This window comes from Aythya marila (assembly GCF_965140915.1).
Source record: "Aythya marila genome assembly, chromosome: 14".
NCBI lineage: Eukaryota > Metazoa > Chordata > Aves > Anseriformes > Anatidae > Aythya > Aythya marila.
The window spans coordinates 1507498-1532053 of NC_139055.1; the positions used below are offsets into that span (position 1 = coordinate 1507498).

The window sequence follows — 24556 nt, forward strand, 5'->3', positions numbered from 1 at the left end:
TTTCCACTCACAAATATTTTTTTTCTTTTTCCTTTTCTTTCTGATTTAGATTTTTTTTTAACCCCTCTTGGAGTATCATGCTGAATTATGAATACAAGAAGCTTTCCATACCAAAAGAAAAAAAAAAAGGAGGGAGTATATAACTTTAACTTCCTAATTTTGCATGTGTGTGAAAGTTTATACATTTCACACTGAGTACATTTTAGTATTCAGCCCAGATTTGCCACTGTGTGAAACTCATCAAAAATGGTCACAGTGAAAAATGACAAGTGCTCCATTTTCGTAAAGCATAATGGATACTTTTTCCAAAAGTGTACGTCTTGGCAAATGTCTTTTCTGCCTTCAATTCTCCCTCCCCAGGGGACCATTTTCAGATTCAGAATTAAGTGCACAGCAAGTTGATGCCTTATTTCTGAGCAGTTTCTTCTTTAGTCAACAACATTCTGGGTCATTATATGTCGAAAATATGCAAACTTTCCAAGCTTTAAACACTTCTATAACAAACATTTATTATCTAGGTCATTTGAAAGATTTATTGAAATAGGTTAAATTTATTTTTTCTTTCAAATGTTCCATACAGCTCTTACTAGAATATCAAATATAGCCATCATTTTGGATTTGTTCCTTCGCAAACAGATTAGATATATTTAAGTCTACAACCCCACTGAGAAAACAACTCACAGTAAAGTTTATCTGAGTGCATGCCTTAGAAAAAAAATCATTCAATTTTCCAGGATAGAGGGCAGCATTCACTGGTGAGGTGGCTAAATATGCTGCTCTACAGAAAGCTAAGGCAAAATCATAATAATTCTGCTGCATTCATTTTGTATCAGAAATAACATTTCAAAGCTCTATCTTGCAGAACTGAAAGTAAGCTTATTGTAAGATACCTTATTGACATCCATTCGCAACTTCTCATTGTTGGCACTGGCAGCTTTTTCTGCTGCTTTCTTCTGACGCTGAGGTCCCCTGCCAAAGAAGATGTAGTTGACCAAAGCATACTCCAACAGAGCCATGAAAACGAAGACAAAACATCCCATGAGATACATGTCAATGGCTTTCACATATGGAATTTTGGGAAGAGTCTCTCGAAGATGAGTGTTAATTGTTGTCATTGTGAGTACAGTTGTGATTCCTGAAAAAAGAAGAAAAAAAAAAAAAAAGGAAAAAGAAAAAGAAAGGAGAAGTCTGATTGAATTATTTTTTAATTTTCTAACATTTTAGTTCATAATATTCAAGTGATAGTGCTGAAAAAAATCTAGGTGCTTCTAGATGCTTTTTTTTTTTTTTTCTGCTAACAAGCAACTTCTATTCATATTCCTTCCTTATCCTGCACAGCAAAGAAAATTACACACATAACTAATTGTAATCAAAGAAAGAAACAGTAGTTGTATTCAACAAGCATGCTTTTAACCAGCTAAACCACAATCTTCTCTTAACAGTCTGTTATAAATTACCAGCCTAGAGTTATTGTATCTTGCCTTCCTCCAGCATTTTCATGCTGTCTGCAGACTTAATTTCTTACTACAAAATGCAGAAAGAAAAACTTTAAATGTCAAATTCTCAATTGTCTTTTGTGGTGATTTACTTACTTATCCGATTCAGGACCATGCAGAAATCAGTCTGATTTATACAAAATTTGACAGTAGATACTCATTTATTTTTGTAACATGCTTGGATCCTCTGATGAGGGGCACAGTATAAACAAGGACACAGGGGATTACTGATGAGATACGAGTTCTCAACAAATTAATTAGGCAAATGGTTTTACTTTTAGAATGCAAGGTAACAGTAAAGAAAAAAAAATTAAGGAGCTTCAACTTCAGAGAAGTTACCTATAAAACCCCAGTAAAACATTATTTAATTCATACCCAAAAGGAAAAGCAATTTGTATTCCATAATATGGTGCTGAATGTGTATTCTGGACTGCCATGAGCAAAACCAAATGAAATGCATTCTCTTTGGAGAACAAGCAGTAAAACAACAACAGAAAACATTGAGACAATTAGGCTAATTCTGGTTACAATGATTATACAGTTAGCTAATTCAGACATGAAATCACTTTAATTTTTATTTAAATTGGGATGATTTAAATGCTGATTCAAAATATACAAAGCTTACAAGCCAGACATAAAAAGATCTGAGATTTATTTTTCAAATCATGCACTATCCACTAAGCCACAAGCAAGAAAAAGAATTCAGTTAGTGCACACTACATGAGATGTGTAAAAATGCCTACCTAAAGCAACTCTTGCAGCTGAAGCATCATAATTAATCCAGAAGGAAACCCAGGACAGGATAGTGATCAGAATAGAAGGCATGTAGGTCTGTAGAATGAAGTAACCTATGTTTCTCTTAAGTTTAAAGCTGAGAGACAGCCTTGGGTAGGCACCTAAAAGAGAATATTTGGTATGGCCATAATTTACTTGCACAAAGCCTGAAAACATTTTCCTGTCATTCTGGTTTTATTGCTTCATGCAACACAGAGTACACACGGGGTTGAAAGATCCAGGATAATAAGCCGTAGAATTTCTAGCAAGAATTGTGATTAAATAATCTTTTATTTTAAGGGTAACAAGGATGCTGCTAGGTTCTTTCCTGATGGTAATTATAATATTCAGGAATCGACATCCAAAACATACTTCACAGAATTAAAGCATAAAAATGCTTCTTCATTGACAAGTTGCAGCATGCCTCCTTCAGGGTAACCTTTGTTCTAACCTTCTATCCAAACAACGCAATACTTCACTTCCCCTTTGTCACTGGACATCAGAAAAAAAAAGTATATGAAACACTTGTTGAAATGGGTACCTACAGATCACTATGTATTCAAGTGCTGCTCTCCCTGGTTTTGAAGAATTTGGAATGCACAGTCCTTCTATACTCCTTCCCAAGATGATTTCTGTCCATATCTAAAAAGTGTTTTTTTTTTTTTTAACTCCTAGTTTTATTTTGAACACACCTAGCAGCTTTCTCAAGTAGGTAGAGTACATAAATACCAATAGCCCAAGTCTTGTTTCTCTTGAATGATTTAATATGTCTTTGAAATGTTTTAGCTGTTTGTTCAAGGATTCCAATCTTATTTTCCACTTCTTGTCATACAAAATATTTTCAGCCTTCCAAAAGTCATATGTTAGCTAGCATAGGCTAAACTATAGTCCCGTGGAAGGAGGACATGAAAGATTTTACAGTGAAAACAAAATAATTAGCCTAACACCACTTGGCACAAAGAACATCTAGAAACAGTCAGAGAAAGGTTTCTGCAAGCTGGGCTATATCTAGTTGGAGATAGGGCACCAAGGTGGCTTAGTCAATTTTCATAGAAAAACAGAAAAAGTCTTACTTGACTGAGCCATAACAAGACAGGCTATTGTATCTCCGTCATATGTTAATGACTGATACACTGTGGAAACTGTAATAACAACTACTTTATTTTTAAAAAATTCAGTTGCTGCCTTAATTTACTTCAATTTCTAAAATTTTTGTTCAGATCCTGAACTACATATTGAGAACTTGCTCATTTTTAAAAGTCTTTCCAGTGAATTCCCCCTGTAGCTTCCCCTCCACAAACCTGTAGAGAAAACAACATTCTTGGTGATAAGCTTGTAGTCTACAATGGAGAACTGTGGCAGTTCGATCTTTGTCACTCCTGTGACTGCATTATCACCCCCTCGCCAATAAAATTCAATGTCATCTGTTGTATAGCCATCTATAAAACAGGAGCAAAGAGTTAAGATACACATCACTTCCCACATCATGGAGAACAGTCAAAAGAATTCATTCATAAAATACTTTCAAATATATTTCTAAAGCACTAAGGATAAAATAATAAGTACACAGACAGACACGGGTAATTCTAAGTATCATTTCAAATGGCAATTCCAGGTGTATATACACACACACACACACACATATATATATATATTTAATACTGATATATTCATGAAGCAAACCTTTAATAGGAAATTACAATTACACACATCCTATCTATGGATAGCAACTGCACATTCAACAGCTCAAGGTAGCAGCTGATCCCAAGGCTGAAGAAAACAGTGTGGCTTTACTGCAATTGCGACACCTGAGCCAAAACATCAGCAAGGGTAACCAAAATGTAGCCAGGCCACCAAGAGAGGTACAGAAGAGATGTACTTGTTTTGTGCAACCTGGTCAACATAGGAAAGAGGACAGTGAGAGGAACATGGTTAAGAGAGAAGCTCAGCATACAGTGTCTTATGACGTTTGCTCTGGACACAGTGTGGTTTATAACCTCATCTGTTATTTAATTTAATTTATTTTTTTTTGGATGAAAATGAAAAACTCTGGTTCAAACCCATTTAGATTCACTTGTAAAACAAGGCCACTCCTTCTTCCAAAAGATGCTTGAATGCAAGAAAAGACAATCACATTTAGTGTGGCACCCACAAAAAGCAACACTAACAGATTCAAAAGCCATCACACTCTGCATAGCTAAAACAAACAACAACATCAAAACAAACAAACAAAAAAACAACCAAACAAACAAACAAACAAATAAAAAGATAGGGAAAAAAAAAAACAGCATTAGTGTTCTCACAGTTGTAGAACATATGCATGAAATCTGAATCTGGGTTCTCCTAGCAGCTGTTGAGCTAACCTAAATACTCTATTGGTGTAGAAAACTGACCACTGGAGAACAGAAATAAATCTGCAACAAAAATAGGAAATAAGACCCTCTCAAATGTTTGCAACTTATTAAAGATTTTTGCTATTGAAAATTGAAAATATAAAGAAACAGTTATGAGCAAATAATGACTATTACCTTGTGGGAAACTCACAAAATTATATATACATGTATTTGAGTTTGATCTTGCCCACAGACAAAAAACAAAACAACACTGAATGACATTCAAGAGGGCTCAAATGTGATTTGATTCCAAGTAATAATGCAAGTAATATATATTTTGTGATAACCCAGAATTTATAAAAACTGGTACCATGCATCATTAATTTTTGATAAACCTAGTATAAACCAGGTGTACAGCAGTAGCAGAAAACTAGCAAGTTTGAAGATATGAACCACATAACACATGAAAACACTGAAACAACCATAAAAATCTATTCAACATACAGTATTAAAGTATAAGTTTTAAAGTATTTTGGTAGTCACGTTCTTACAGCATTTTGATGGCAATTCCAGTTTTGTGTGTGTGACTCCTATTTTTCATGATGCTAGTATCATGAAAACCTAAATAAGTTTGATGGCAGAAAAATGAAAACTAAATTCAGCAACCAGAGCCATCTTATTTATATGGGACAGATTTTGAACATATGGTTGACATCAAGAATTCAGGATGGAACCTGCTCTTCTTTCAGATTTGCTGATATTAACAGCAAAACTAATGATAATAGATTTTTTCATCTCTTTGTGAAATATGTTCTTTCTTAACCTTGCTTTTTATCAAAAAAAAAAAAAAAAAAAAAAAGACTGGCTCTGACTGACAACATAAACCAAAGAAAAGAAGAGACCCGTATCTTCCAAATAAGCTTGTGTATGGAGAAAAAGAAACAAGCAAACAAACAAACAAACAAAAAACACACAATGAGAAACATGCTATGCCTTTTGATGTATTCAGATTCCTTAAGAAACAGAGTTTGAATTCACATCATCAAAGAGCTTACATTAATAGTTACCAGTTTGTTGCCAGTCATACTTTCTCTTTCGCGTTATCAAGAGGAGAAGCAAGGGAAAAACTTAACATAATTTGGACTAATAGCCTCACATAATATTCAGCTTCCCTCTTCTGTTTGGACATTGCCATCAAGTAAATCACCTAAATTCCTCTACACTGAATTTTTGTGAAATGAAGAACCTCATAGATGTCAATTTTTACATTTAATGCATATTACCTGTTCATAGTCTAAAACATGAGAGATCTGAAAAGGAGCCAAGATTAATGCTATCTGTCAGTGGGTCTAACCTCTGTAATCAAACGAGCAGTAGCTTTGATTACACAATTGTACTGATGCTTCTTACATACTTTGTGATAAAACACACGTTCAAGCTTTCACTTTTAATCATCAGAACCTACCAGTTTTGATTTAGCTCACGTAGAAATTTACACCATAAAATTGTAGCCTGTTGACCATGAGTTGCAGTATCTAGAGATAAGAATAGTTTTAGCACAACTACTTCCGATGACTATGCAAGACATTCTTTGTTCAGCCAAGCCTCTTGTTAGAACTGTTCTATAGCATCAGTTAAACTATTTAAAAAAAAAAAAAAGTCAAATTTCAGATTTACCCAGGAGAATTTGTTCTCATGAGGAAATAATGTAATTTGCATAATTATTATTTTCTGAAACTGCATAATTACATGAGTGCCTCCCTTCCTATCTCTAATTTCTTCAGTTAACCTTGTTATTTTTCCTCAACAGACTAAATCCAGCAAAAGGTGGTTGAAGATGGAAGGATGGAAGAGTACAGTACTTTAAGTCTCTTCCCATATAAAATGTCCTGAAATACTGAGGCCCTTCTAAGTATTTAACATGTTAAGTAACGAGGAATTAGTTTCTTGAACCAATGAATCCAATCTGTGAAACATACAGCTTGAAAACCTTTAATAATAATAGTAACAACATATACAAAGCAAGTGATGCACAATACAGTTTCTCATCACCTGCTGACTGATGACCATCCCTTCCCTAAGTAGCAGCAGCCCCTCTGACCAGCCTCCCCAGTTTTACTCTCCCCTCATGATGCTGCATGGTACGGGATGTCCCTGTGGGCACCCTGGGTCCTGCCCTGTCCTGGTCCTGCCCCTTCCCAGCTCCTGGTGAACCCCCGGCCTCCTTGCTGGCAGGGCAGCATGAGGATCTAAAATGTCCTCAGCTCTGTGTGAGCACTGCTCTGCAACAGCTTAAACATCAGTAATGCAGAAAGTAAAGCATACTAAAAACAAAGTTCTGCAAGTATTTTTTGCAAGAATCTGATTTTAGTAAACAAACACACTACTATTTGATTTTGATTGCAAAAGAGCTACTGTTTTACCATATATTAAATTGTATGTAGCACTGCAACCAGGACAGAGAATCTGATTGATTGCTTTTTCCTAAATCATTTATATATCATCAGCAGCATGATTTACTTAACATTCAAAATGTTCAATTTCTCATTTCTGTCATGCATCACACATCGGCAGTCAACCAAATCAATACATTGCCCTGGAAATATGGCACCAATCCTGAGAGAAGCAAAGCGTTCTCAACTCCCATTAACAGGGACAGGGTATTTATCATTGCCTGTACTTCAGTGCTTTATCATCTGTCACTCCTTGTAGAAGGAAAACAAACAACTAGAGGCATGAAGAATAAAAACCTCTTCATACAGAAAGTACAAAAAAAAATAATAAAAAATCAGTCTTTTTATCAGAAATCAAAATTTATAAGCTCTTTAAATGTAGACAACCTCAAATGAAAGCTGTAATATTACTAGCTGAGCATGAGATTATTTAGACACAAGAGTTATCAGAAACACCACACATTGTTAAAAAATGCCAATTTATCTAAATTGGATTGATTAGAGGGATTCATTGCCTCACAACGCTTTTGTTTGTACATGACAGCAGGTCTATATTATTGACATATATAGATACATGTACACTACTAATGAGCAGTGTGCACTCTGTATGGAAATTCAAGTAGTCCACATAGTAATGCTACTGTAGCACATGGAGACTAGAGATAAGATATTTGTTGATTTTAGGGAAAAAAAACAATGACAAACATGAAAAACAGTGTAAATACAGCCAAAATGTAGAGAGGATTCCAAGGCTGTGAATTAATGTAATTCTGTTCTGAACCATCGGAAAATTGTCTGAGCAGGTTTAGAATATCATTGGGGAATGGAAGCTTTCATTCTGCATCACGTCCAAACTAAGGAAAACCACTTCAGCATTAACAATAAGCCAAAAGGATGCTGTTGGGAGCTATCTTAATCCTAACTCTGTTCAAGTTCATCAGAGAAAATGTCCAAGTGTCCCTCTAGTTAGATCTTCTATCATTGTTCTAGGCATGATTTATCAGCACTGAAGCATGATGTAGGACTACTTGGCCACTCCAATGAGATTTTTGCCCAGCAGGTCTAGAGGTTTGGTAAAAGCTGACATTGCACAATCTTTCTGATAACCTAGCATATTTGACTTTTGGTCAACACCACCAAACACGTAAAAACTAAGCAGCAGGATCTGAAAAGAAATACTATTATAAAGCAACCTTTTACAATAAGAACAGCACACGTGGAGAATAATACAGCTGTATTATAAACACCATTTTTTTGAAAAATGACAGCATCTTTACAATATACAAAAATCTATGGACTCATAGGCCATCATTAAGCACATTAAGCAAATGGACAATAGTTCCGTTCAACTGTAATACTTTCACTGGATTTGTGCAGAGTTTTGTTAACTTATTCTCTAAGGGACTGAATAATTAAACAAGTACGGTATTAAAAACAAAAACAAAAACAACACTACAACTTTACAGTTCCTTTAAGAAGGTCTGTGTTATTTTTTTCACATAACAAGCACACAACAATTGGATAAACTGATTGAGCATACTGGGGGCAAAATCACCCAAGAAAAAAAGTTAGTCATAGCTGTTTTAAATGAAGTGAAAGGAAGACACAAATCTCCAAGGCAATAAATACCATGATTTCTGGTCCTACACTATTTTCTTGCCCTCCTTCTTCTGTTGATGGTACATTTCCTCAACTGAAGCAATTTGAAGGCATTCCACTGTCTTGAACCTAGTCAGCCTTAATCTGCTTAGTCTTCACTTGTCAAGTATCCTACGCTATGCATGAATATAACTGAGGAAAAAAATTGACAGAATCTACCTCATACATTTGAGGAAATACCTTTGTCATTAACAGAAGGACATACTTGCAAAATAACTAAAAATTGAATAGATTTCGCATGGGTAATCTCTTCAACTGAATTCAAAGAACCACATATGAAGTCTCATGTGTTTTTAAATGACACACATGTAACTGAAGATTCAATTTGTACTTTTGAATTACATTAACAAAGTACTGTTATCTTTTGGCACAATATTTAGGATCCGGGTTGGGTGTGGAGGGAACATCTTTTTTGATTTTGATGCAAATATATACTCAATTTCTCAGTTGTATCTCAAAGAAATAGTTTAGAAGGTTGATGAAAACCTGAGCTTTATGGACAAAACTCAAGATTGCTTCTATGTTCAAAAACAACTATTAGTAATCGCCTTCTGTACCTGACTAGGAGGCTATGTTTTCAGGAAGAAGACTCTGGTAATAAAATGTGCATCCACACTGGGTGGTTAAAAATAATAAATATTCCCCTCCTGCCCCTTACTATGCACACAGATCAAATGAGAAAAACAAATACCTACATTTACACCAATGCCATCATTACAACCTGTATTCATCCTCATATTTGTTCTGATATCTACATTTTTACTTTGACTGGCCACATTCATTTCAAACATATGCTTTGAAAAATCTGTGTACAAAAATTGTATATGTTCCAGAAGTGATGAAAGGGTTCAGACATTGAATATTGTTTTCTAAGAGGTAAATAAATCTCCAAATTTTCTGATTTAAGAGAAGTCATCAGTGAAATACTGTGTAAGTTGGAATTTTCCAATCAAGAAATCTGATTTGAGATTTAGCCTTTTCAAAACTGAAAATAAAAAGCCGAGTATATCAAAACAAATGAAACAGTAAAGCATCATCTATATAAGCTCATTTTAAATACCTTACAACATTTGGTTTTGATATCCAAGTTCCCCACAACCCATTATCAGCCTACAATTTGAACACCAATGTACATTAAAAAGGAGAGAAAATTTGAACAACATCTGGCAACCTTAACATACTAGTTATAAAACTGCATTAATACTTCACTTTGCTTAATTATTTCATAGCTATACAAAAAAATCCAAGGCTGCAAGGAGAAAAATGTAATTTGTAGAAGAAAGCCCTGCTGTCTGGTGCCTGTGCCATTTGTTCAATTTATTCATTAAGATATATTAGCTTGCAGTGATGTGCAAGGCAATGTTCTTGAATATTATTCTACCCTTACATGCAGTTATTCAGTGCATCATAGTAACAAAAACTTTCTAAATAAAGATTTTGTTATGAAAGCATAGAATCATTGCTCCCTTTTTCAGACATTGAATATCTTAAAAACTTACTGATAACAGCTACACTTCATCAGAATTTTGGAAAAAAAAACAAACAACAAAACAAGCTGTATTTACACACACATAATTAAGGTTGGTTTGGAACACTTAATTGAGCTTGCAAAAATTAGTTTTCTTTTAGTAGTTTTCTTTTTAGTAGTTTATACACATAGATTTTGGAACTTTTTCTTAATATAGTTTACTGTCTGAATAAGTTCTCTGTCTTCTAAAAGCTTTTTCAAGGATTACATGTACCCTTACTGTGGACAACTATTTATACAGTACTGTGTGAATGAAGTTTATGGGAATGTTAATTATATACACTGATCTTGTTAGAACTGCATCAGTATTTCCTCAGAACTGCCAGAGACCTGGAACATTCCTACACGACCTTCACACAGGCTGGCTGGTATGGGAAATCACATTGCTGCCTTCTCAAAATATTTCAGTGGGAACTGTGCACCTCAAGGCTCAGAGGACTTTTCTGTAGGGAACTCTGTTGTGACACCTATATCAGAAAAGACAGCAAAGGTTGGTTGGCAGTATTGCAACTACTTTCCTAGGATACTGAAAGAGGTGAGAATAAATTATTTTGACACCCCAAGCCTCGAGGTTGTACATGCAGTATACAAAGAGAAGTTACTTGGTGGGTAACTAGATGCTAATGGTTGTGGATAGGTATGCACAAGGTATCAGGAAGTGGAATTGTTTTTAGAGGAGATGGGACAAGGCCAAAGGAGGAGAAAAATCTTCATCTCTATTCATTTAAGTGACACAGAAGCTGTAACCCCGAAGGGCCCCAAACTCTTTGTTCAGTGAATGACTTCTGTAAAATTCACAGCAGAAGCAATGTCCCTTCCTCTTGGTCACTGGAACTATTCACTTACTCCAGTCCATTTTAAAGTTTTGTCTTTTATGTGACACAAAACTGTGTGAAATCCTTCCCTACAAGTACTATCCTGCTTTATCTTGTATTCTCTGCCACTCTGTTGTTGACCTTGATGTTGCCAGGCACCACACCAAGATGATTTCTTCACTGCATTTCACATTTCAGGAGGGTAAGTTAACAAAATTGTATAAAAGTTAACATTCACTTCTCTTGTGAGTAGGAACTCCACACATAGCTTGAGGATGTACTTATTTCATGAAGTTGATGTGACTGAGAAAAGATAATGCCAAACTTTAAAGGAACTTTTCTCTGAAAGTATATTTTGACACACACTGTTGACTTTTATTCAGTTTTCCTCTAGTTCTAGTATCGTAACTGTGTCAATATGCAAATATGTATTACATAAGATTGCCTCTTGGGCTAGAAAAGCAGGATATCTGCATGTAAATGTTCATTAAACAGAATCCAGTACAATATTTTAACATACATAAAAGGAAATCAGCCTCAAATACAAAAGTTAAAGCACTACATCTTTATGCTGAAAGCCCCATGTGGACTGCACCTCTCCCATGCCTTTGAAATAAATGCCCTTCATCAAAAAACCCAAAGTCATTTACTAAAAGAAAAACACATGAATAATACAATAATGTATAATACACAACGCAGCAATGGAAAATGCTATTATTAGTACTTTGTAGTCACTACTTCTTCTGAAACTCAGAACTGCACAACTTTATTCTTGAAGGAATTATGACTCAAATTCTGTCCTGAAACAAACTAAAATATCAAGCAACTTGACATTTTCACATGAGAGTTCACAGTATTCCATAACTGTGCTTAAGTGTTTCCTATTTAAACTGTCCTCCTTTAAACTCCCTTTGCAGTGACATTCCTAGCATATTCTTTCAACCCAAGGCTTATTTGCATCACATTTTAGTACCTATGTTTATATTCTTATTTCCCAACTTCATCCTTCCTTTAAGAAGTGTTATGCTGCATGTATCATGTGTCATTCATTCACTGAAGTTATTTTATGCAGGAAGCGTGGTGCTTCTGCACAGGAGCAAGAAGCTGCAGGTACAGTGAGCTCTGTTACCACATGAAAGCTGTTCCCCCCCCACACCAGCTCTGTGGCATTCTGGGTCTCCAGGAGGCTGTCATAGCTCAGGAGCAGATCAGTGCTGCAGGTATCTAACAGTCACTTTGTCAACATGTTTATTAAGCCACTGTCATATATGCAGTGTTGCCAACTTTGCATAATATTTGAATTACTGTTGCAGTCTGTTTATATTATAATTACTTATACGCTATAGTATTTATTATGATAGTTTTATTATTATTATGATAGTTTTTTTTATTATTATGATAGTTTTTATTACTGCTGTTGTACAAGGTAACTATTTGTCCACAGCTAGGAATGAAAGGCTTCTTACATAGCTAAGTATAAATGGGAACATGCAACACGCATCTCATGGAGGTTTTATCATGTAACTTTGTCACAAGTTAGAAGTGGGAATGCTAAAGAACTGAACTGCCCCAAAGTGGCTTTTAACAGACATATTGACTTGAAACATCTTGTGGAACTGTTAGACAAATTGAAAGGCTGCAAATCCAATGTTTTCCTGGGTACAAGGTCTATCATTACACCCAGCTAGCATGTAAAGTGCTGAAATGGCTAAGAACACTACATACTCAGCACCAAGCACTCATAGAAAAACAGACTAAAACCAATTATTGCTTTACAAAGTACTAAATATTACTGAAACAAAAAGTGCATGTTGAGTGCTATGCCTAATAGTCCAAGGTGAAGAAATAGGATATTTTTTCTTTAAGGAAGTGAAAACCAATTAATGTCTGCAAATTCATACCAATGCAGTACTATTTAAAAACTGTTGGTGAAGATGCATTTAAAAACCAAATGAAAAGGGCTAAAGAAAAACAGCCCTTACTGGAGAGCCTAGTGGGTTAGACTCTTCATGTTGTTTGGCAATTAACTACAGTATATTATATAGTAACAAATGCCATAAACATAAATGCATGTTAACAAAAAGGAGGTTTCCCTCCTCTTCATTCTCCACTCCTCCCCTTAAACAAAAACAATAAAGCACTTGTACGGCTCTTGTCACAAGCATAGCAAATACCAGCAGCCCAGCAGCACAGGCAAAGCTCATATAGCAGCTTTCTGAGAGGATGCACCACCAAGCTTTAAGCTACACACAACCACTGCACAGCCTCAAACACATCCAAAATTCCTCCTGCAGCCTTACTATACATACATATACATATAGTGGAAGGCACCACTTAAAACCTTTCAACATCAAAAATGTTATGGAGATAACATCTATATAACACTTCGCATAAATGAGGAAAATGGCCTAACAACATTTAATAATGTCTGTGTGGTTATATAATGACAAGTTTCCTTCCAAGGCTTGTTTGTCTATTTTGGACGAAATTGTATACATAGGAAGCAGCACAGCTAAATTAAAATAAAAATCTATGGTGCACTGATCAAACTGCTGTCATATTCCCTAAACTAAATATATTCATGACCTTGTTCATTATAGCTACTTGATGCATCATTAAATAAGGAAAATGACACCATACTCTTAACATTTTCTGTTTGATCATCAGCACACTTAGAATGTGGTCAATAGCTGAAGACATGGAATTAACATAATACCAACATTTAAAGAACATATTGGCAAACTAGCAAGCAATCCACTGAAAACAACAGAATATGGGGAAAAATGGAATGGAGTTCTTTTCTGAATGTATACATTAAAAATGCTGAAAGTATTTTTAAACATAGAGATTTTGAAATATTTTCCTCTCTAATAGGATACATAGTATAATGCATAAAACCATGCATATAAAAACATACACGGTGGCAGATAATCTCTACATAATTTGAATATCAAGATCGCATACAAACAGCAAATATCAGGGAAAACAAAAACAAAAACAAAACAAAACAAAACAAAAAAAAAAAAAACATCACCAGGCAGTCATATTTGTTGTATATGATAATGGCAAAATTCCTGAGAGCCTAAATCTGAACTGCATATTCAGGAATGATGCTCTCTGCAAAAAGTATTTTCACTTAGTTTGTTGAGAATAATCTTAAAAATACAATTGTACTATGAGCTTTGTCAGAAGTTTCATTACATCATTTTTGTTCTGCAAAGCTACCATATGCCAATACTTCAGAGTCATCGGTAATTCAGGAAGTGCAGTAAAATTGTTTCTAAGAAAAGAGATACAGTGGCAGATGATCAGATGGTGTTGATCACCAATAGAGTTGTGAGAGTTTACACCTTTTGAGGATCTGCCAATAAACTTTTTTCGGCCTGGAAAGAAGATCTGAAAGAATGCCACATTAATATTGAGTACCTGATTTTCAGTAGCTTTTGTTGTCATGACAACATTAAACAACATTAGAAACTGGACTGTATGAAAAACAGCATAATTGAAGGAAAATTAATGCCAGCTTACAAAGACTAAAAATATTTAAGCACTTAAATTACTGGAAGGCAAAATCAAATCAAATTATGAGAAGAAAAAAAAAATACTGCCACAAAGAAAAAAGAGGTCTTGAAACAGAAAATGAGTTAGAAACATGCATGGGAAAAATGCATGGGAAAATTTTGGTTACAAGCTGTCTGCCTTCACTTCAACTTTCGTAGACTACGAAGTGTCTGTGGCTCATATCTAAATTCAGTTCAAGTATATATTTAAGGTATGTTCAAATTCATGCATAGTGTGTTATGAAGTGCTAACTTGTGAATGGTCTAACACATAGTGAATAACAGATTTTAGTAACATACTTCCAAACCATGTCTTCCTTTTGAGAACAAGTAGTGTTTCAGCTTAGCTCATTTTATAGTTTGTCTTTATACTACATACTGTTTTTAAATCAGTTCTCAGCATGGATAGAAGTTTTTTTCTTTGCTTCTTTTTAAAGAAAGGGACAATTTACAGTTCTACCTGAACATTCCCATTAGACAATTCTCCAACAGAACTTTTAGCTGAATAAAGTCATTTGGGAAGACTGGGGGAACCAAGAAATAGTTTTGTCTGATGAGGATTTCACGAATTGTAGCTATCAGCAATAGTAAATTTTAAATCATTTCACTAGTGATAAAATATTTTCTCACTTTGTATTTGGGGATAAGGAATATGTCACCTACCAATTAAAGGCAGCGATTTAACAGCACAAAGTACCATCACACAGCAATTTATGACATACAGTGAGGAATACAAAATCAAATTAAAATTTCAGGGGGAATTTAGCAGGGCAGAATTTAATTAGCAAAGATAAAATTTTGCCATGAGACTGTGGCTAACACCTGTTCTGAAGGGTAAAGTGACATGGAATATGCAATAACAAATGTGTGGGTCGTAATTCATGTTCTGTTGGCTACACAGCTCCTCTAGTCTCATTTAGATCCTTGTTTCTCTCAGAATGAGAGAAGTACTGCTTCCTCAACTACCAGAGCTGCTTACAGAAGTCTGACTCATTCCAAAATTCTAATCCAACCCAAGCAATTCTGTTTGAGCACTGAAATATGCTTATTTTCTCATTTCTGCACACAGTTTAAAACCCACCAATTATCACCTTTCACCTACTTTGTATGTGAAGAGCTACAATGCCTTCTGTAAGCTGTTGTGAGTGACCACAGGGATACAATGGTTGTGCCAACACCACATAGCAAAAGGACAAGGAGGACTTGCAAACTGTGTTGTGAGCCTTCTTCCCTTTGGAGGAAAAGAACTGGATACAGCTGCAATGTACCAACTGTGAAGATGGTTGAAAGTACCTTCTCAACAATGTATGCAAAACCAAGATGACTCAGTTTCATCCCGTTCTTGAAGTTAACTTGATCTCAGAGTTTTCTAAATCCCACTGTGAATCTTTTGCATGTCCAAACTAGCAGTGACCACACTGATTTACTTGACAGTATTGGAACACCTACAAAAATTAGCAATCTGTACTTCAGTAAGCATTCCCAACAGTTGAAAATTCAACAATAAACTAAAATCATAAACTCAATCACCATTTTCTGTTTTATTCTTTTAACTTTGGAGAAAGTTGGTATTCCTTTGATATGTATGCAAAACATCCACTGAAATGTACCTTTCATATCCAATTCTAGAAGTGCTATCTTGCGAAATTGCGATGGAAGTATTTTCTACATCTGGCAAGTTGCTACAGTAACCAACTTTGTGAATTAAAATCCAAATTCATTTTTACAAATTACTGCAGTTAATGTTTTTCTCTGGCTTCAGTGATTACTTAATTAGAATTAACAGTAAGTCACTGGACTACCTCGATGAAAAGATGAAGTCACTAAGCTATTCATTATATCCATCCGCATTATACTTATGAGTTAAAATCCTACGCTATTAATGAAGAAAGAAATAAATATTAGAAGCTCATCATTAAAGAACCCTACTGTTAGTAAATCCACATGTATCTGCAGTGTACAACAAATAAAACATCAAGATTAAAGCTTTGATAATTACATAAATAATGAGAGAGAAAATAATTTTGAAAACTGCACTTGAAAAAGCCTTGTCAGAGTCTCTAAGTAGAAATGCAAAGAGTGTTTCAAAAAATGTTCACTGTTGCCTCAAGGCTGTCCTTTCAACAAAGGACATTTGGAACACCATTACTTTAATTGTCATTTAGCATTTTGAATTCTATATTGAAAATACAAATTTTCATCATAAAATTGTGTGCTCTCTATTTCTTAAAATTACTTTTATTGAAAGAAAAGTAAAACCTTGCAATTTGAAGAAAAGAATGTGAACTACGTTTATGTATTACAGATTACTCAGATCAGCTGCTACAACTTAAGGTTTTAATTAAAAAAAAATGTTACCAGTTCAGCTGCATGCTATGTACAGTTGAAAATGACATTGCCAAATTACTAAGCCGTCTTTTTTGAAAAGTGGAGAGGGAGAACACCTGGTACTAGATTAATCTGCCATTATAACTAACATGTCTCACTCCACAGAACAGCATGGTTGAAATTGAGGGCAACGATTCCACTGCGTATCATAAGTAGTAGGGCAGAAGTAGTTAATCCTTCAGCTCAGAGGTACAAAGTTACTTATGGTAGTGGAAATTCAGTAAGCATCTGTAGAAAAAAAAAGCTTTATAATTAATGTGCTGAGAAAGCCAGGCCCTTTTTAGTGGCATCCACTGCAAGGACAAGAGGTGACCTCCAGAGGGCCCTTTCAACCTCAACCACTCCCTGATTCTTCAGAAACTTGAGCCACTTTATGTTTTAGCAAACAAGAGGATTCTGAAGAAGTCAAAAACTATCTGACTGCGACTTGTATAGATTTATGCAAAATGTATTATGGCCTGACATTTTAATGAGAATAGGTGGACAGGACATTACAGAGGAGTAGGACTGACTATAGAAAAGCCTCTTTGTGGCAAATCTCTGCCCTACTGTCTACAGACTGATCCTGATGTTCTTCTTCCTCTCTCCCCAGCTGAAGCATTAATGAAAATACAGAACTGCACATTTTTCACATTGATACAAATATAGCTGATTGCAGCTACAACATAGTAGCTAAATGGGTCTGTGCCAATCAAGGAAAATGTGAGGAAGCATTCTTAATGTTACAGCCGCTGTAGCCCAGCTGCTAAGATGTATTTCCTTTCTAGAATACATACTTATCAGTATTCCTGGCAACTGGTATCAATGCAATGGTTAAGAATTCAGAGCTAACATTTCTTAACTGTTTTTCCTGGTGGCATAAATAGAGAGAACTAAAGCAGTAGGTTGTTGCAGAGTGGAAAAAAAAAACAAAAAACAAAAAACAAAAAACACAACATGAACATGTAGGCAATGAAGGAGGAAACGTCTAGAGTAATGTATCTAATCTGGCTGGAATACAAACAATTACTGGTATAGATGAGAGAAAACAAGCATATTCATGCAAAACCATCAAAATGATAGAAATGTCTGGGTCATTTCTGTAGTGCATTCATTATATACATACAGCTTTAACAAATCCTGTTTACTTTGTAAACATGTTTTAGAAGCAAAGTTGCTTTTACACTGGCAAGAAAATTTTCAGGGCATGATATGTGCTGTGCAAATGCTACCTGTTTTTGCACTGTGGGGTTTCCTTCCCACTTCTCGCCAAGAGCATTTGGTTACCCTAGCTCAGCTCTCACTCAGCAAGTGACATTAATTATCCACTGTAAAACAGCTGTGATCTGTTTATTAAAAAACAATGACTTAATTCCTGTGTATGCACCTAGAATCAATTACAACATGCACCTATAAAATCAGATATTTAAACTGATTCTAAATCACTGCAACATGTAAGAATTGATATAAAAAAATAAATAATAATTAAAAAAAAAAAAAAAAACACACTAAAATTTGACTTAAGCTTTCTTATAGGGAGTTCCACTTCTACAAGCTTGATTTCTAAGGAGCTTCTTAAAAAAAATTATGCTGGCTGCAGTGGTATCTCAAAATGATCTTTGTTTGCTGTGATCTTAGAAGCATAGCCCTTAGCTTAATGTCTCCTGCCATAAAACCTTTGCACTTCCACAGCTCACTATTAGCATTCCAGAACAGCAGTCAGAGGAAAGCATATCTTCCATCTAAAATATACAAGCATTGAAGGAAGAAAGAGTGATGCGCTGTTAGGTTTTGAGTTAAAACATGGACCCAGGACTGGCAGTCCTTTCTATTCTAAAAAGCTCCTCTCTGGACTTATTTTCCATTTGTCTTTTGCAGATGGTCTCTTTTGCAAATTGCCTTTTATAGTCCGTGCTTGCTCTAAGTCTGTCTGACAAAAGATACAATGATCGAAGCATTACAGCATAGGCTTGAAATTCCACTTTCCATTAGTCTCATCTCCCAAAACAGAAGATACCACTGAGGGAATACGCCATCCTGAGGACTCCTGGGATCAGTCGATGGGCTGAGCCTCTCCTCCTCCACTGGGATGCCTTTGTGTGAGATCTGAACACTTGGTTATACTGTGTGTCACTGTGGAAACTTAGAAATCTCTATAGAGTCTTTGTGCCTTTTAACGGGTTAATTTCCAGGCTGAGCACTTGTGTACATGTATTTCATGCATGCTGGCTCACTTTTGCAGACAATAACTATCACCTGCAATCCAAAGAACCTGTGTACCTGTTGCTGTAATAAATTGCACTTGATTGCATTGTTCCTAGTTGTGACAGTTCTCATTAAATGTGACTTGAGTAAGGGTATACATTATTGTGGTTGTGATAGTTCAGTACCCTGAATCCGACTGGACCCATAACTGTTAATCAGCTACACCCCTTAATGTGACAGAGACATTGGCAACTAGGAGATATTGCAGGTACCATGAAATAACACACATTCCTGGTGTTTAGGCTGGGACGCACAATCACATAAAGTCATTCATAAATTTTTCACTGTCTAATAACTGAAGCATATCTATTAATCGACACATATATATAACCAAACAGAAGCACATATATGGTTTTAAATGAGAAATAACTGCAAGAGGAAAGGTAAGAGCATGGATATGCTACAACATTTTTCTCATCTAAGTTCCCATCTGGTTCATCTTCCCTTCATAGTAATAAATTACACATTTCTTGCATGCTTGCTTTGTTGAAGTTGGCTAAATTTGACAGAACCTTACAGTGAACTTTTTATGTTTTTTAATGCATGTAACAACAATAGCAAAAAGATAAAACAATCCGACAGAAGTTCTCTTTGGCTGGTCAATAGTTTAAATATCTAATTAGTTGTAATAAATGTTTCTACAAAGACAAAAGAACATTTCAAGTCACTTAAATACACAGATCACTCACCTTGATTGAGATGCAAGGCACCACTTTATAATCAAACCTGTAAATAGAACCATTCCATCTCCTCCATTGATTTTTGTACATTAACTTTTGAAACTAACTAGATTTCTGTGTTAGTATATATACCATTCACCTAGTACCTGGAATAGGCAACTGATGCTTTAGAAGAAACAAAAATGCTACTTCATGTTGATTTATATACATATGTGCACATATATACACAGTCTTTGCAAATCTTTAACAGAAATCAATTTCAAAGCTTTTAACATGTATACAGCTTTTCCCCCACTAAGCAGTTATAAATTTCTCATTTTCTTAAGACCTATAATGAACTGCAGGAATACATTAAAGAATTTGCAATCCCTAAGGAATCAACAGTTTCCCAGACTCACTTACACCAGTATCTTAATGATGTGCTTGAAAAAAAAAAAATCACAAAATTAATACAAAAAACCACTAATTCCCACTGCTTATTTTCTGTCTAGGAATAACACCTCTAAGCTGGATCAATTATTACTTAAAACTGGAGAAGTCCCACCTCATTGGCATTTAGACAGGTTTGATCAATGTGCTGAGAGGTAGCTAGAGACTTTACCATGTTATTTTGTCATGTAATACTGTTCCTTCCTCCTCCTAATAATGAATTCCCTTAATAGGAAAAGGTTTACAACTGAAATGAGACAAAGCAGCTGTAAGAAAACCGAAGAATATACTTTTACACATTACTTTGGATTTATCCATTTTATACTTATCAAAATACTAGATTTAAGCAATTAACAAAAAAAGTGGATTGATTCATGATGCAACTGTACTGATTAGTACTCTATTCCTTTTGGCTTCACCCTTGTGGTTTTTAATGCCTATGTCTTTCACACAGTGATGAAGCCAATTATATCCAATTTAGTTTTCTTCTGAAATCATGGCTAAGTATCTGTGATCTCAAGAAATATGCTTTGTGCATTCTGTATCGTTTTTATATTGTGCACAATAATAAAGCAGGTAATAGCATAATCTCATCATTTAAATTTGCAACCCAGCTTTGAACAGAAAGCCTTACATAGTATTTTCTCACAGCTAATTAAATTGAAAGTCATTTGCTTCATATGTTCAGTATGATTATTTGAAAGATAAGATTGTTTTCCTTGTATTTCAATAAACTTGCAGGCCTTAATTTAATAATACTGACTTTATCAGGATACTATAACAGATTGCTCTGTCTCATTGGATTGTCATACCATAGATTGTTGCTCAATATAACTAAAGAAACTCAGTCATCCTCTAATGGTTGTATCATACAAAAGAAATATTTACATGTGTCAGGCCTAATCCCTAGAAAAGTACACTATAGCATCCATTTCCACACATATATATCCCTTGAGTTTAAGAAAAATTGTATTTAAGGAGGAGGGAAAATTGTCAAAGGCATATACATTCCACATTATTACAAATTAAGTGATCTCATATCCCCACATTGATTTCAGTGGAAGTTGGATCTATATAACACTTTCAGATTGAATGCCCTGATCACACTCCACTGTTGAACATTCTTCTGTAAAATTCACTGCCTTTTTCAGAAGAAAATGGAATTTTCTCAATGGAAGGAACATTGTGATTTTTGCCTTCTTCTAGAGAAGAAGAAGGCAACTAACTAGGAGCATCCAGCTTCTGGCTTCATCCCCTGACCTCTACATCTTCAGTCCTGAATTGTCCTGAACTTTCACCCTTCCTGTTAGGGTTTACACTACATGAGAAGCGGGAAAAGAAAACAACTGAAAACCCAAAGTGCCAACAAACAGCACTCAAACCCATCCTACAAACCAGATGAAAACACTGGCTGGTAGCAAAGATGACAAAATAATTGTGGCATCCCAAAGATCATGACCTTGTTGCTCAAGTTTTGTTGAAAGCTCTGACCTGAGCATTCTCATAGAACCATTTTAGAAACAATTCAGATCTTCACATTTCCTTCACATTCTGTTGCTGTTAATAATATATGCGCATCGTGGCTTATTCTTCTCTCTCTCATTCTTCTCTCTCTCTTTTTTTTTTAAGTTGAGCAAAGGAGTGTCTGTTTCCTGTGACAAACATTTATTCTCATGTTTGATACTCCACAGTTTTAAAAGCAAAGATTAAAAAAATGTCCTTGTTGAAGATAGGTTATGGCACATAAGCAACTTTTTTTCTCTGCACTGCACTTACATTCTTATGTGCCAATGTCCTCAATATTTGAAGTGCGTAGTTTTAGCCTATCTCAACTTCCTCTACAGTCAAAAATAAAATGCAACACGAACCATTTCAAATAGAGGGAAGCTGGTCTGGGTGTTCTGGGTGTTTCTGAAAATTACATACACCATCTCTTAACTACCAAAATTCCAAGAATTTTTGTATTCCATAAAAAAAAAAAAAGGAGATGTATACAGGCAAAGAAAAAGAATGCAGAAAAATATCAGAAATTCACACATATGTTACATAAATGCAATCAGGTGAAGTGCGTTTTATCCCTTGGATTTCAAAATACCTGCTCTATTTTTCCTATCTTGTTAATACTGTAAACCTCTTGATTATCTGAAATAATTTACTTCCCTTGAAAATACATAGATACATAATACTGAATTAATCTTTTTCTAACATCATGTATGAGTCCTGATATGGTATGTAACTCATGTTTTGCTTTTTTGTTTGTTTGTAAACCAGAGGCATCAAAAACATAATAAGATGTTAATTGTGTTTAAGCAGGACAGACCACATGTAACCTTCAGGAACAGACAAATCAGATTACAATACTCTCATATATACCATCTAATGGTATAAATTTCTGCTTGGAATCTGTAAGAAAAGCAAGAAACGATCACTGGAAAATTCATGTGTAACAGACTAATGTATTATCTTATTTTGTGGTTTACACTAATGGGGCTAATCTGTATATGGTGTGTTTTCTCCTGAGGAATCATTAGATGCCTGAATCATAAAACATTATGTAGAATAAAAGAAAAAGGTTTAGAGAAAACAGCTTTATTTAAAGAGGTGAATAGATGTAAAGGGTATAATGCTGATAGCAATTATTGCTGATAACCTGAAAATACAATGGGCTATTCAGTAGTTACTTTACTATATTACCATCCTCTGTTTGAAACTATGTGATATTTTATCCCTATTACTATTAGCAGCCTTTTCTTAATATTCTGTATAATAACAACTAAATTATTCTAGATTACAACAGCTTCAGTTTTTATAGTTGTTTGTGGGTTTGTTAGCCAGAGAAGCATTTATATATTTAATAGAATATATATTTTATATAATAAATAAATAAAAATAAATAAAGTAAGCACAAACAGAAATATGCCACTATATGTCACAGAAGTGACAAAACTAGTAATAAACATAGAATCGGAATTCAAGTCCGTTCCCCAGTCTGGTGCTACCTCAACTCTGATGCTCACCCTTATTGAGACACAAATCTCCTAAATGAGTTCTCTTCAAACAACACAAGATTTTATCAGTCTAGCAAAGAAAATTAGTGACCTGATCTATAAAAAGAAATGCACTTTCTCTTACACCTTACAGAAACACTCATCAAGTGGAAACCTTTTTCATCAGGTACAGTCTACAAGGACCAGTGTCAGTGTGCATTACTCTAAAGTGGGTTACATACCTGAGGTATCTGACTTTTTTGCTCCTTTTCTTTATAACAACTGTACTTGTGTATCTATTAACATTTAGTCATTGATTTCTTCTCCAAAGTAACAAACAATTTAGGCAAAGCAATACTATTCATAATAGTATGGAATGATGTCACCTGGTTGGCTTTTAATTCATCCCAGTGATAGATATGAACCACACAGATGCAAGCTGTTTCTCTGCATGAGAAAAACAGACTTGAGCGATGGTCTGCGTATATAGCCCAGAAACTAAAAAATATCAAGGAGAATATGCACACAATATTACAGACATTTATATAGAGACATAACATAAGAAACTTTGCTTCTCTAGCCTGGGCAACCTATCATCCTAAAGATACCTTTGGAATTAACACATTTTCTTTGAGATAATCTAAATATACAAGTACTTTTAAAATTAGGTGTTTTTTGAATGAAAAACCTCCAAAAGAGTATTTGTTTCCTCTTAATATGGGTGTGATAACCCAGTTTCTGGGGGATATACAACTGTCACTTGACAATACAGGGAAGCCTAACAGAATATTTAGCTGACTTTCAGATGACTCCTTAGGTGAACTCTGCTCTAACTCCCAAGGCAAACTGCACTCCAAGGCTGTGTTGTTACCTTACTAAGCATCTAAAAGAGTTCTGCAGAATCACAAAGCAAAATGATGCTCTTCTGAAGAGGATAAAATTTCTTTTACTACTGATCTTATACTATAGAAACAAACAAGCAAACAAACAAACAAAAACACTAAAACACATAAAAATGTTATCTAGCTACAGACAATCCCTGTTCATGAAACAATGTTTAATTTGCCCATGAAACTATGCCATTTTTTATCTCCTGTAAACTGAGGACACTCATAGCCTCAAGACATACAAAGCTTCACAGATATGTGAGGTATGCCACTGGGAAATACCTGATCTATAAAAAATGAAAAGTACTAACACCCTCAAATAT

General features: G+C 34.9%; 1 protein-coding gene across 1 annotated transcript in view; it reads right to left on the minus strand.

Annotated features, from left to right (window-relative positions):
* Positions 1–24556, minus strand: part of GABRB2 (gamma-aminobutyric acid type A receptor subunit beta2) — a 162029-nt gene that overhangs the window by 18687 nt on the left and 118786 nt on the right. The window contains exons 7-9 of the mRNA XM_082771871.1: positions 3572–3709; positions 2240–2392; positions 891–1135 (exon numbers count right to left, since the gene is read on the minus strand). Of these exons, the coding sequence (XP_082627997.1) occupies positions 891–1135; positions 2240–2392; positions 3572–3709 (536 nt within the window). The remainder of the gene's footprint in view (positions 1–890; positions 1136–2239; positions 2393–3571; positions 3710–24556) is intronic.